At 39.8% G+C, this 14,431-nt stretch overlaps 1 protein-coding gene across 2 annotated transcripts in view; it reads right to left on the bottom strand.

The window, feature by feature from the left end:
- Positions 1–14,431, bottom strand: part of SLCO4C1 (solute carrier organic anion transporter family member 4C1) — a 48,640-nt gene continuing 34,209 nt past the window's right edge. The window contains exons 9-13 of one of the 2 annotated variants that reach the window (XM_042455220.1): positions 13,301–13,454; positions 10,566–10,747; positions 7,899–7,963; positions 6,839–6,976; positions 1–3,233 (exon numbers count right to left, since the gene is read on the bottom strand). In XM_042455220.1, coding sequence (XP_042311154.1) covers positions 3,112–3,233; positions 6,839–6,976; positions 7,899–7,963; positions 10,566–10,747; positions 13,301–13,454 — 661 coding nt within the window. In that variant the 3' untranslated portion in view covers positions 1–3,111. The remainder of the gene's footprint in view (positions 3,234–6,838; positions 6,977–7,898; positions 7,964–10,565; positions 10,748–13,300; positions 13,455–14,431) is intronic. The other variant, XR_006102524.1, reaches the window with a different exon arrangement.

Here is a 14,431-nt window from a genome sequence, read left to right as displayed (position 1 = left end):
GTTTGAACATTTTTTTTTACATTCTATTGTGACTCTCTAAAATAAATACTATTTTCCATCTAAAGTATTACACAATGCCATTTTGACATGAAAGGAATGTAGTCCATTTAGGATATTTGCATAGAGCTATATATTTGTATCTTTGAAAAAATACATTCACAAGAAAGAGTGGAACCATCTGACACTGAGGAGCAATCTAAACCAACATACTGGTAGCTTTCAATGTATAAAACTGGAATGGTCACACAGAACTTGAGAAGACTCAGCCTTCTATTATAATGGAAGACAGTATTGCTTGACACTTAAAAAACATGAGCAGATATAAAAGCAGGTCTTCCACTGACAGAAGAGCCAATTCCACTAGAATTGGGAGAAGAGTGTTTCCTCTTCCTCTCTCTAATTCATCATGTGTTGCCAAAACTGGCTCTGAAAGGCTACCCCCTTGGGTAAATTTTCAAGTAGTACAGAGGATCACATGGAAAAGGAGAGTTCCTAAATTCCTCCATTGCATTTAGTCCAGCATCTTTGACATATTCTTCAGGATATAAAATGAAAGGTTTTGCCAAGAACCGTGCACCCAAATGATTACTTTTATTGGTTAAGTCCATATGTATTCACACATTTACAGACCAGAATGTAAAGTCATTGTTCTCTATAGGAAAACATTAGAGGAAAACTGCAAGAGGAAAGCATAACTGAATCTAAAATGATCAAATCTGTGTTTGTGGGTTTCTGGCATTAAAAAAAGTACATGAAATAAGTCATAAAAGTGAGCTGAACAAGCAATTTGAGGTGCAGGTAGGCAACTATGGAAAAAGGAGGGGAAAACCCTTCAGATCCACTCTTTTGAGTACCCACTTTGTAAATGTGGTTTAAACCTTGAAGGCACTTGGTTTATGAAGGTTCTTATCATGTAAACACAATGTTCAAGATGATTAAAAGCTTAAAAATTTATATCATTTTGTTATCCACATATTTTAATTCTCCTAAAATGATCAACAACTTAAGACTTGATCTTAAGAATTCAAAATGCAGAAGTAACCCAAGGGCATTAAGGACACTTTTTTGTTGCCCTGCAAGTTTCTTTCCACTATTAAGACACATACAGCAATGTTGATTACAGTAGCTTTCACTAACACTGTAAGAAAAGATTGTGGGTTCATTTATGAATTGTGTGCAAATGTTATGACAAAACATTAAAAAACTGTAGAACTGTGAAGCAGCAGTACAATATATTATGTCTTTAGGTAGCAAAAATCTTAACTTTTTTACAGGCTTTCTCTTTATCTATCTTTTGGTATCATTGCAATTCCCTTTTGCTGCTGATGATTTCAGATACCACTTGTGAGTGCCTTTGTAAGAGAAGGAATGTAGTATTATAGCTACACCATTCTTTTTGATCCACAGATGCAAACAGCAGTATCTTTCATGACCTCTGGATAATGAAACACCCTGTAAATATATTTGCCTATAAAACTCATACTTATCTTTCTCTAGAAATCAAGAGAAGACATGTAAGAAAGGAAAAGTTGGGAAAAGCCAAGATCCCCACACATGTTTGGGGGAGGGGGGGAACCAACACTGAACATGTAACTGTCACAGGAATGCCCAGAATATGGTGAAAACATATAATTTCAAGTGTCATGAATCTAGCAAAATCTTATGACAGTAAAAGCCTAAGAGCCTCTACAGATTGGTGTTATACGCTGGCATGGTGGCGTGGTGTATGCATGCTGGCCACCCCCATACCAGCATCATGTCACACACCCAACCACAGTGTTTAAAAGTGCTGCACCAAAGGAGTGCCAAAAAACCACCATGGCAGCAGCTAGGGCACACTTTCTATGGCATGAAAAGGAGCTGCATGGAGCCACCCCTTAGAGGCTGTCTGTTTAGCCCCTAAGTATTTTTTCCTTTCTCTGACAAGACTCATGGCTATCAGTCACACTTACCAGGTGACTATCTACATTCAAACCTATTTCTGGACTCTTAGACATCCACTAACATCAGGTACAATTGTAACAATTTTTACATAAACATTTACATTCACCACATGCTGACTCAGAATTTAGGGGAAAAAAATTTAAACTGCCAGTGGCGAGGGTAGCTGGGGGATTCTAGCAGCTGCAGTCTTTAAGAAGCACTTTTCCTAAGTTCTAAGGCCCAGTACAGTCTGGGGCCAAAAGTAGGGCTCGGGATAGCAGAGCATCCGCACGCTCCCAAGCCGCACCACGGGCACCATCTTGGCATACCAGCATTTACACGGGGCGAGCGATGATGACGTTCACCATGTGCCACACCCAAATGTCACGGCACAGGAGGGGTGTCATCATGGCATTTAAGCATGCCAATGGCACCCTTTTTTGGAGCTTCTTTTTCTGCTGTGTGCAGGCCACAGCGTGTGATTGCTGCAGCCTGCTTTCGGGGCAGAAAGGGGTGGCGTCTAGCCACCCCTTTCTGCCCATCTGTCAAGCCCCTAAGTTTCAAAGATTCAGTGTGAAAACATATAACAATGTGCAGGCTGTTGATTTAGTTCCAGTTTTCAGACTGAAATACTTGGTAAAATACTGGTGAATCTTGTGACTAACCCTAATGCTTTACTAAACAGTCACCATGCAGTTACAGTGAAGGGAGTGGGAGACATAGCAACACCTTTTCTGTATAATCATGTAATCATAAAGGCATAATACTGAAATTGTAATGAAGTCTGAAAATAGGTACATCCTTTTGTCACTAGGATGCTACAGTATATAAGCATTAAACCACACTTACTCTTTCAGAAACTGTCATGAACAAATTTGCTGCTGGGTTCTTGAAATAGGTAACAGCAAATTAAGTAAGTCAGCTAATCCTTGATCATTTGATCAAAATGACTTGAATTTTTTGGTAAAAAGTAGTAGTGGTAGTAGTACCACCACAAGATTTGGTTTGAATAAAAAATTGCTCCCCATGACTACCTGGAAAACTGTGTTTATTTTTAAAATGTGAAATGGCTAATCAAGAAGTGCTCCAGTGCTATGGCATGGTTCATATTCAGTAAGTTCAGATACAAGGATACGTTATTAAGAAGCTATGATGTCGGTCCTTCTTTTCTCTCAAAAAATCATTATGTTAAAGCTGTACAGAAATCACAGTTTCATCCTTGTTTTCTGAACAATCAGGTGAACTTGGTGGTTTATATAAGATGCATGCTATAAACGTAAAAACTATGGAAATTGCTTTGGAAACCGCACCTGTAAAAGAGAAATGAAAAAGATTTACTGTATCTATCACTTTTCTCTTTATAAAAAAAACTGTTCCCAACAACCAATGTAATTAAAAATATATGCTTGAGAGATCATACTTTATGTAACTCATAAAGTAGCTAAGCCATGAATGCATCATATGATCTACTAGTAAGCAGTGTGAATGTTAGCAGGAATAAAGCTAGTCTCAGATACAAACAACTATGCCACATCTCTTATCCCAACCAATTAAAATTAGATCTCATAGAATCATAGAGTTGGAAGAGACTGTAAGGGTCATCCAGCCCTGCCATGCAGGAAATCTCAATCAAAGCATCTCCAACAGATGTCTCTTCCAGCAGGCCTTCCCCAATTGATAATGTCCAGAACGAATTGAATCCCCCTTTTATTATTTTTATTATTTGTGATTTGTTTTTAACTTTGATGTATGGTTATGTACTTTTAAAACATTTTTTTACTGTTTAATTTTATAGTTGGGAGAGAGGGTTGGGTTGGGGTTTTGTGGGGCTTGTTGGTTTTATTGCTTTATATTGTATTTTCTTTGTTGTTACCCGCCTCGATCCTCAATCGGAAGAGGTGGGATATAAATAAATATTTATTATTATTATTATTATTATTATTATTATTATTATTTATTAAAACAAGCTTGCTCCCTCCTCAATGTGACATCCCTTCAAATATTTAAACAGGGCTATCATATCACCTCTTAGCCTTCTCTTCTACAGGATGAACATCCCCAGCTCCCTAAGTCATTCCTCAGAGGACATGGTTTCCAGACTCTTCACCATTTTAGTCGCTCTCCTTTGGACGTGCTCCAGTTTCTCCACATCCTTTTTGAACTGGACACAATATTCCAGGTGGGTCCTGACCAGAGCAGAATACAGTGGCACTATTACTTCCCTTGATCTAGACACTATACTTCTATTGACGCAGCATAAAATTGCATTGCAATTTTAGCTGCTGCACGGCACTGTCGACTCATGTTCAACTTGTGGTCTACTTGGACTTCCAGATCCCTTTCAAATGTAGTTTCATTTAGCCAGGTGTCACCCATCCTATATCTGTGTATTTCATTTTTCTGCCCTAAGTGCAGTACCTTACATTTCTCTATGTTGAAATTCATTTTGTTAGCTTTGGCCCAGCTTTCTAGTCTATTCAGGTCATCTTGAATTTTGATCCTGTCCTCTGGGGTATTAGCTACTCCCCCTAGTTTGATGTCATCTGCAAATTTGATAAGTATGCCCCCAATTCTGTCATTGATAAAGATGTTGAATAGCACTGGCCCCAGTACAGAGCCCTGTGTGACCCCACTGGTCACTTCTCTCCAGGATGAAATGGAGCCAATCTTGAACACCCTTTGGGTTCGTCCAGTCAAGCAATTACAAGCAGTTGAATGAAACTACATGTGAAAGGGATCAGGGAGTCCAAGTAGACCACAAGTTGAACATGAGTCGACAGTGCGACGCGGCAGCTAAACAGGCCAATGCAATTTTAGGCTGCATCAATAAAAGTATAGTGTCTAGATCAAGGGAAGTAATAGTGCCACTGTATTCTGCTCTGGTCAGGACCCACCTGGAATATTGTGTCCAGTTCTGGGCACCACAATTTAAAAAGGATGTTGAGTGTGTCCAAAGGAGGGCGACTAAAATGATGAACAGTCTGAAGCCATGCCCTTTGAGGAACGACTTAGGGAGCTGGGGATGTTTAGCCTGGAGAAGAGAAGGTTAAGAGGTGATATGATAGCCCAGTTTAAATACTTGAAGAGATGTCATATTGAGGAGGGAGCTACCTTGTTTTCTGCTGCTCCAGAGACTAGGACCTGGAGCAATGGATCAAACTGCAGAAAAAGAGATTCCATTTCAGCATTAGGAGGAACTTCCTGAGAGTAAGGGCTGTTCGACAGTGGAACAAACTCCCTCGGAGTGTAGTGGAGTCTCCTTCCTTAGAAGTCTTTCAGCAGAGGCTGGATGGCCATCTGTTGGGGATGCTTTGATTAAGATTTCCTGCATGGCAGGGGGTTAGACTGGATGGCCCTTGTGGTCTCTTCTAACTCTATGATTCTAGGATTCTAAGTTTTATTTTTTATTTTATTATGTTCACTCCCTATTGGTTTTTTTTAAAAAAATATGAATCAATTATTTCAATATCTATGCTCTTTGAACTGATATTGTGCATTTTACTGGTGTCATGTGTCCATCTGTTATTGTAGCAGAAGCATATATTTTCCAAATTTTCCTTTGATTTGTACATTTTATCATACAATTTATCTAATTTATACTACTTTTTCATATTGAAAGCTATATTTTCCCCATTATTTTCTGTATTTTTCTCAATCGTGTACATTTTATATATTCACATTTTAAAATACATGTATCATTCAATATGAATTTTATTTTTTGGAAATAGCCAGCAAGTCTTACAGATGAACAAATGCTCAAGGTGAGGTGTGGTGTTTTTCTCACACGTCTTAGAAAGTGTGAAAATGCTGTTTTAACTGAGACTGTCAAGTGCAATTAAATTCCCCCCTCCCCAGTCCTATTTTTCTCCTGTATCTTTTCTGATCATTAAAGGAGGGTGGGGAGATCACAATAAGACTGGGAGTGCCTAGCATTATTTCTGATCACTGCTCAGAGATAAATGGTGATTTCTCACCTTGTTTAATCCAAAAGATGGTACATGGAGGGAAGAGTTGGGGCCAAGAGGAACTGTCACATACTAGACTATGGGCCAAGCAAGGATTAGAAACGTGTCACACTTTCCAATACGCTAAAGTGGGATGGACAATTGTGTTGAAGCTTACCCTTTTGCAATTCTACCATTGGTGAATCTTGCTGCCAGTCTTTGAATAAGGGGGCTTTGGGGCTCAGTGGGGGCTCAGTGTACCTGTATAAGAAAGGGGTTGAAAGGCCTGCATGCAATCTACGATCACACTTTCCCCAGTCTAAGCAGGCTTAAGCCCCACACAGCCAATGTGAAGCACTCCGTTTGCCAAAGCCCTAATGGATCTAGTTCATGGAATTATTAAACTGAGGAAGAAGAGAGTCATGTATCCTGCCCACAGCCCATGACAGCTTCTGAATTTACCAGTTACAGTTGGCCCTCCACATTAGTAGCATTGACTTTTGCATATTTGATTATTTGCACATTTGATTAATATGTTACCTCTAGCACTCTCTAGGACCAGCATGACTCTGCAGAAGTTGACCACAGAGTCATGCTGGAGGCCCTAGGGATTCCTAGAGAAAATACTTCTCTGGGTATTTGTAGGTCCTCCAGCATGATTCCGTGATAAACCTCCAGTGGATGTTGACCATAGAGTTGTGTTGGATGATTTAGAGATTACTAGACAGGTGTTCTCTTAAGGGGGAAAATGTTGGCTTTTTATTTGTGATTTTTCCACTTTCATGGAGGTTCTGTGCTCCTAACCCCAGGGAATGTGGAAGGCCCACTGTAGTTAATTATTGGCATTAGCTACACTTTGTCACCCCATTCCCCTTAGCTTCATCCTTTTATTTCCCTCCCAATGGTAGAGTTTTCAGAGAAATTATTGAAATAAGGATTATAGACACATACAGAATCTGAGAGACACTTACTTATACCCATTAACATATATGCCATTTTGCTGTTGTTATAGGTCCAACACGATCCTCTAATGTCACATTCATCAACAGACCAAAGTGTACATGTATGGTCTATTGCAACACCAAACAGAATTGGTCCAGGTATAGTACCTATAAAAGATGGAATGATGTAAAATTAATTTAAATACAAACTCATATGGTTGAATTCACTCTGTAAAGAAAGAAATAAGGCATTTAGAAATGCCTTACTTGTGAATAATTTACTCCTAATCAAGATGACATAGCAAAAACATCAGGCAAACTCATAAATATAAGTTTTACTTAAACATTATGACAAACACTGTAATAAATAATATCTTTATTTCAGGAAGGTGCTCTCTTCATAAAGCTGCCTTCCCTAAACCAGTGCCAGCCAGTTATATTTAGACTATAGCTCCCATAACACCATAGCCAAATATACTAATCCAAAAAACCTCCCAGGTTTGAATGCCCTTAAAGAGTTGAATTTTATTTCAGCCTTTAAAGGCAACAGGAGAACATTCTCCACTGTACATAAGGGGATGAGGCTAGTTCAGGCGATTCACAGGACTCATTCACACACACACATATCTCATTCCAATATTATCATGGCAGATGGCCACCTTACTCTAATGGTAGGCCAATTGTTGCTTATTTATAAAGTAATGGTTCCTTGTCTTCTATATAAAACTATGGGGCTCTACAGACCGCCCCAAAGGACCGGTTCCACACCACCCCTTTCAGGGCCGCAGCAACTGCAAGCACACTACAACCCCAATCTGGTGCTTTGATGGCACTAAAAAAGAATGGCAAAATACAGCTCCTTTTAGTGCCAACAAAAAGGTGCCCTTGCTGCTGTGACATCCCCCACTATGTGGTTGGGCGTTCAGCGTGATGCCGGCGCCAGGGCTTGCAGACACCATGCCTCCACTCTGCCCCAAGGCCGGCATTAAACTGTCTGTTTAGCCCCTAAGATCTTCAGGTCCCTGTGATTCTGGACAGTGTGACTATTACTGTTTCAAGTTCTTTTTTTTTTCTTTTTTTTTAAACATACCAACAATTCGTAGAAACAGCATGTGAACACCCATAGCAAATGACCGGTTCCTTTCGGGTACACATCTGTAAATCAAAGTTTATTTTCCATTTTAAAAAACAAAGTAAAAAGTGAATACCAAAACCAGTACCAAAACCTTATCAGATATTAAAAGATGTAAATGCCTGATGTTTAAGAACATGTCAGTGCTGTAACATTGCAACTGTGTTTTGGTTATCCATTTATGTTATTTTTGTTTGTTTGTTTCCAGTCATTATTTCCCATTCTGAAATATGAACTTGCATTGCAAAAGACATCTATAATTTTATGCATTTATATAGAATTATTACTTTTATAATATTGTAATTTTATAAATTCAGCACATAAATTCAGGGGAGTTTTATTGTGCACACAGGGGTGGTGAGGTGGAAGAGATCAGGTGTTGCTCAAGTATTATATGCTGTAGAATCCCTCTATATAAGGGACTTGAGCATCCACAGATTTTTGTATCCGCAGGGGCAGAGGTCTGGAACCAATCCCCTGCAGATTCAGAGGGTCCACTGTATAATAATAATTCCCTGCTAGGGTAATGTTTTAAATATATAAAAAATATAAAATCCAGGGGAAATCACTTTTTTGTTTGAAATAAGAGCTAAATTAGAAAGTTAATAGACTGCTACTTTTGATGCTACCTTTTGTTGTGAGGTAAACATGGCAGTGCCAGTTACAGCTACACTAAAATCCTGAATTTCTGACTTGCTTCTATATGGGGACAATCAGATTAGCAAAGAACACACAGAGAAAAAGGCTTAAAACCTTTTGACAGGCTTTTTTCCCAAACAGGTTTGCCTAAATCTTCTTCTAGTCTGCCATCCCAGATGTAAGTCAAATTATGACTTGACTTAGTGCAGAAGGTCATTCAAAGACAGGATCAGAGTCATTTTGTACAAGACAAACAAATGGAATAGTGCCCACACCTTTAGCTTTATTTGTTGGTTTCTAAGGAAGAGAGGGGGAAAGAAAACTGAGAATCTAGGGCGGCTAATCATGCAGTCACCAGTGACCCCTTCACAGTACATGTTAAACACATTCAATCCAGGCAAAATCAAAGCCTATAAAAGTTACTTTTTTTGGACCTCCACTCCCAGGTTCTTCAGCAACGATAGCAGTAATGCTGGCTGGGGGATCCTGGGAGTTTCTTATCAAAAAGGTAAGATTCTCAACCTTTGGGTAAAACCCAGCCTATGGAGCAATACAATAACACTGCCTTGTAGGACCTTAGAAGCTTGATTCCCTTCGAAGACTGTCCGGCAGTGATCAGACCACTTCTTTTGCCCATCATCAACTAGGCCCACCAGGTGAAGGTCCATCAGAGAACATTTTGCCTAGAGCTTCTCAGGCCTGAAGACTAGGTTAGTGCATGTCAGATTAATTTAGAATATCTTTATTCACTGTTGTTGTTCAGAGGAGGAACAGCAGCAGCAGTCAAATGTTAGTGGTCAGCTGCATCCTCCCCTTGCAGTTAAAAATAACTTTTTAAAATCATTTCAGTCTACCATTCAGTTCACACAGTAGCCAGCCAGTTCCCTGTGAAAAGCCTCCCAAAAGGACACTGTTAGAATTTCAACCTCTACAGTGTATTTCCCAGCATACTACCTGCCACTGACACTGGATGTCATCCTGACCCATGCCCGTTAATTGCCCTAATCTTCAGGATTCTACTCAGACCCCTTTTAATCCCCTCCAAATCAACAACCATTAGTAATTATTCAGGTACTGAATTACATAGTTTAATTTCTTTTTTCAGCCATCATAAATGTGAGAACATTTTCACCTCTAGTTACATTTATAAATAATTTTATAGATTGGGGTGGACAAGTGTGTGTGGAATAGGATCCAATTTTTGCCCCTGCAAACCCCACCACTGCATCCTGGCACGCTGGAGCTAATAGCACATTGTTTCAAGTCAACATTTTCAGATCATTTACAGACAAAATAAAGGCCGAAGGGACAAGGAAAAAAGGGGCAAATACTTATATTTGTAAGTGCTTTGGTGGAATTTTCAGGGGAGAAATTGTTTTTAAAAATATATATCACATCACAAAATTCTGTTTGGGATTTTTTGAGGGCTTAAGAAGGTTGCCAGGATTCAGGGACCATGTGTGGCCTGCAGACTGCATTTTTCCTACCCCATTACATATATTTATTGTGTTGCATGACAATTCCTTCCTGCACAAAGAATAATCACAGCAAGGAAATTAATTTTCAAAGAAAATTAAATCTGAGATTGTAATGAGCCATGGCTGCATCTACACTGCAGCAATAATGCAGTTTGACACTGTTTTAACCGCCATGGTTGGGATTTGTAGTTTTGTGAGCTATTTTGCTTTCTCTGCCAGAGAGCTCTGATGTCCCAACAAACTATAAATTCCAGGATTCCATAGCACTGTGCCATGGCAGTCAAAGCTGTGTCAAACAACATTGTTTCTACAGTGGAGATTAGACCCATCCTACCTTCCATCAAAAATATATCTGTTCATTTCTGAAATATAATTGTAAAACAATATGGTAGAGACAGAACAACTGATAATGTTTCAAGAAAAAGTCTACAAAGGACATTTATAGGACATTTATGGGGTTTTAGAAGGATTTATAAATCAGCTAGAGGAAAAGTAACATGACAACTACCTGAGAATGGCCACAGTTGTTGGTGTAACTGCCATAAAAGTAAAAACAACAGCTAAAAAGAAAAAGCTCAGAAACCAAGGCAGGACTGTACACTTGGATCTACATTTCCCAGACAGAGCCCCACGGATGGTATTCTCAATTACAACTGTTGGATTTCCAATACAGGAACAGTTGCTATAGACCTAGAAACAATGCACATAAGAACACAAATAGAGCAAAATAAGTAATTGATATGATTCTTAATTTGTTCTAAATAAGCAGAATAGCATAGTAAAAATATTAACAATACTGGATATGTATTAAAACAATTATGACACAGAAAAGAGGTATTTGTAGGATTCTTTTACAAATGTATATGTTTTTTGGAGGTATCTACAAACTAAGCCTGGTCTAATTCTAGCTGTGTATGCATGTGCAATAGTGGCATTTATATTCACATTCATGCCAAAAGATGCATTCTGTGCCATTAAGGTGAGCAACAGGAGCACACAAAAGCATGAAACTTTGGTCCTATACCTTCCTTCTTAAAATGGAGCAAAGGTCAGTGAAAGTTTATTTTCTTCACACCTGTAATAACTGCACTTCCATTCATCAGTGCTTGCCCTTATTTCAACAGAGCACATTAACAATATGAAGACAAGGGATGTAATTCTTTGCTAATTTCATTCTTGAAGAAGTAAATTTAGCCATTTTCTTACCATTGTCAGAAAGACTTCTAAAACTGCAGTTTCAATTATTATTTGCTATTTGGGGATTATTCTATAGAAAATTCACACCTCAGTTTATACAGAAAACAGCATATTCTGCACAGGAAACAGCAGTATTATCATCTGTGCAGAAAATGCAATTTCCTGTACAAAAAAGGGCAAATCTTGCACAAAATAATTCCCAAATAGTGAAGATTCTCTTAACTCTTGTCAGGGTTTCCTGATACTCAAGATATACATTGTCTGACCATTTATCAAAGTTTTGAATATTCCTACCAATACAATGTTTCATTGTATCAAGCCCTAATTAAAATGTTTTTCTTCAGAGTTCCAGCTACCTATGAAATGCTTATTTTAGATATTTCATATATTTATTATTAGAACAAGCTACTGAAACTTTACCTTTTTTAGTATATTTTACCCAGTGTATATTGATGATATAATAATAATAATAATAATAATAATAATAATAATAATAATAATAACAATAATAATGTTTATTTATATTTCCTGCCTCTCCCAAGGACCAAGGCAGGATTACATCAATAAAAATGATATAATAATACAAAATATATAGAATCATAGAATAACAGAGTTGGAAGACACCGCAAGGGCCATCCAGTCCAACCCCTTGCCATGCAGGTAATCCAAATCAAAGCATACTCAACAGATGGCCATCCAGCCTCTGCTTAAAGACCTCCAAAGAAGGAGACTCCACTACACTCCGAGGGAGTGTGTTCCACTGTTGGACAGCCCTTACTGTCAGGAAGTTCTTCGTAATGTTGAGGTGGAATCTCTTTTCCTGGAGCTTGCATCCACTGTTCCGGGTCCTAGTCTCTGGAGCAGCAGAAAACAAGCTTGCTCCCTCCTCAATATGACATCCCTTCAAATATTTAAACAGGGCTATCATATCACACCTTAACCTTCTCTTCTCCAGGCTGAACATCCCCAGCTCCCTAAGTCGTTATTCAGAGGGCATGGTTTCCAGATTCTTCACCATTTTAGTCGCTCTCCTTTGGACATGCTCCAGTTTCTCCACATCCTTTTTGAATTGTGGTGCCCAGAACTGGGCACAATATTCCAGGTGGGGCCTGACCAAAGCAGAATAGAGTGGCACTATTACTTCCCTTGATTTAAACACTATACTTTTATTGATGCAGCCTAAAATTGCATTGGCATTTTTAGCTGCCGCGTCGCACTGTTGACTCATGTTCAACTTGTGGTCTACTTGGACTCCCAGATCCCTTTCACACATAGTCTTGTTCAATAAAACACTAATACTGACTTAACCGATATTCCTATTAGTTCTCTAAAATATTAATTCATCAATATATCAATAGCCAACAACCATAGCCAGGAGTGGAGCAATCATCGGCGGGGTACAAACCGCCGCTTTGCGGCGCTCCCCCGCCGCCGCCATTTGCTCCGCGCAGGAGCCGCAGCAGCCAACCCGCGCGGAGCAAAAAAGAAGCTCCATTTCGGAGCTTCTTCTTGCGGCGCCTCTATGACGTCGCGAGGCGCCTGGCGCGGACTCGCAACGTCATAGGCGCCGCGACATGTCTGGACGCTGCCTATGTAGAAGGTGCGCCGCCATCTTGTACGTATAGGATACGTACCAGGGTTAGGGGGGTGCGGAAGCACCGCCCCTTCCTAACCCTAGTACGTATCCTATACGTACTAAATGGCGGTGTGTATCCCGCCATCATAACCTTTTATATGGAGTCTGGAGGGAAAGCCCACTGGAAGAGATTCATTTTGAGTTCCTTCTTAAAGGCCTCTAAGGTAGTGATAAGACAGATCTCTTCCGGTAGGCTATTCCATAATTTTGGAATCCTGTAGTCCTCCTGTATATTATCCTACATGTATAATTCAAAAGATAGCTAATGAGTGTTCTCCCATAGATACCAAAAGAAAATACTGAATTAATGTGTATGTTAAAAGAGTACAGAGATATCATCTTAATATATTTAACGTACAGAAATTGGGTAAATTGTATTTTCCCAGCTAATGATATAAAGAAGGTATTACCTTTGTATCTTTTTGATTAATCACAGTGGTACATCCTGCATAACATGGAGAAAAATATTGAATTTGATCTGCCCCACAGACAGGTTCAAAAGCTGAAGGCATGCACTTACAGTGGGCATTGCAGGGTGCATCTAAGTTTGATAGTGTGCCTGTCCTGAAACAGAGAGTTAAGAATTAAATAACTGAACATATTCCAACTTATTTATAAAATATACAGTCAGACCATCGTATTCATGGGGGATCCATTCCAGAACCCATCCCCATTGGATATAAAAAAATCACAGGACCTCAAGTTCCACTGTCCCTAATGGTGATGCAGCCGCGTGCATGTGCCACCTTTTAGGACAGCAGGGCTTGCTATTTGTGGATGCTCAAATCCACAAGTGGCAAGCGTATATTTATATTGTCAGTATAATATGCATGCTGCAAGCTTTTCTCATCTTACTGCTACCCAGAATGCTCCTTTCTTCCATTATCTGTGACTTTTCCTCATCTATTTCTAATTCATTCAGCTGTCAGTTGGTTTGTTGTACTCTTAAATGTGCCTACCTATGCTCCCTTCTCATCTTTTATGGCTAATATTCCTTCCTTGAGCAGGAACATGATCCTCTTCTTTCACATCCTTACTTCAGATCCACAAATTAGCACACAGAGGCACGTTACAGACCACCCAGAAGGGGCAGTCTCACGCCGCTGCTGGTTGTTGCGTCCGGGAACCGCAGCATCCAAACTGTGCGGTTCCCGGACGCAGCAAAGAAGAAGCGCCGAAATGGCGCTTCTTCTTCCACCCTGGATGAGACGCCGCGAGGTGCTACTCGCGCACTCACGGCGTCACCTCCGGTGCACGACGTGCAGATGCTATGCATCCAGCATGTAAAGATGGCGGTGCCCGTGTGTATAGGGCGCCGCCATCTTTACGCCCTCGTCACGTGCTGAGGCCGGTGTGGACGCTAGGTCCTCGGCCAACCCCTAGCACGTGACGGGGGGTGCCGGAAGAGCCCGTCTGTAACGGGCCAAAGGATCCTTTCCCAACACAAGTACATACAAACCCAATTACTCCACTAATATCCCCTTATTGTATACTCCAATCTTATACTCTTGTCTCTTCCATATCTCCCCTGACAGTGGCCT

Source organism: Sceloporus undulatus, chromosome 2 (assembly GCF_019175285.1).
Source record: "Sceloporus undulatus isolate JIND9_A2432 ecotype Alabama chromosome 2, SceUnd_v1.1, whole genome shotgun sequence".
NCBI classification, from domain to species: domain Eukaryota; kingdom Metazoa; phylum Chordata; class Lepidosauria; order Squamata; family Phrynosomatidae; genus Sceloporus; species Sceloporus undulatus.
Note: the sequence above shows the minus strand (reverse complement) of the source record. Positions and strands in the feature narration are given on the sequence as shown.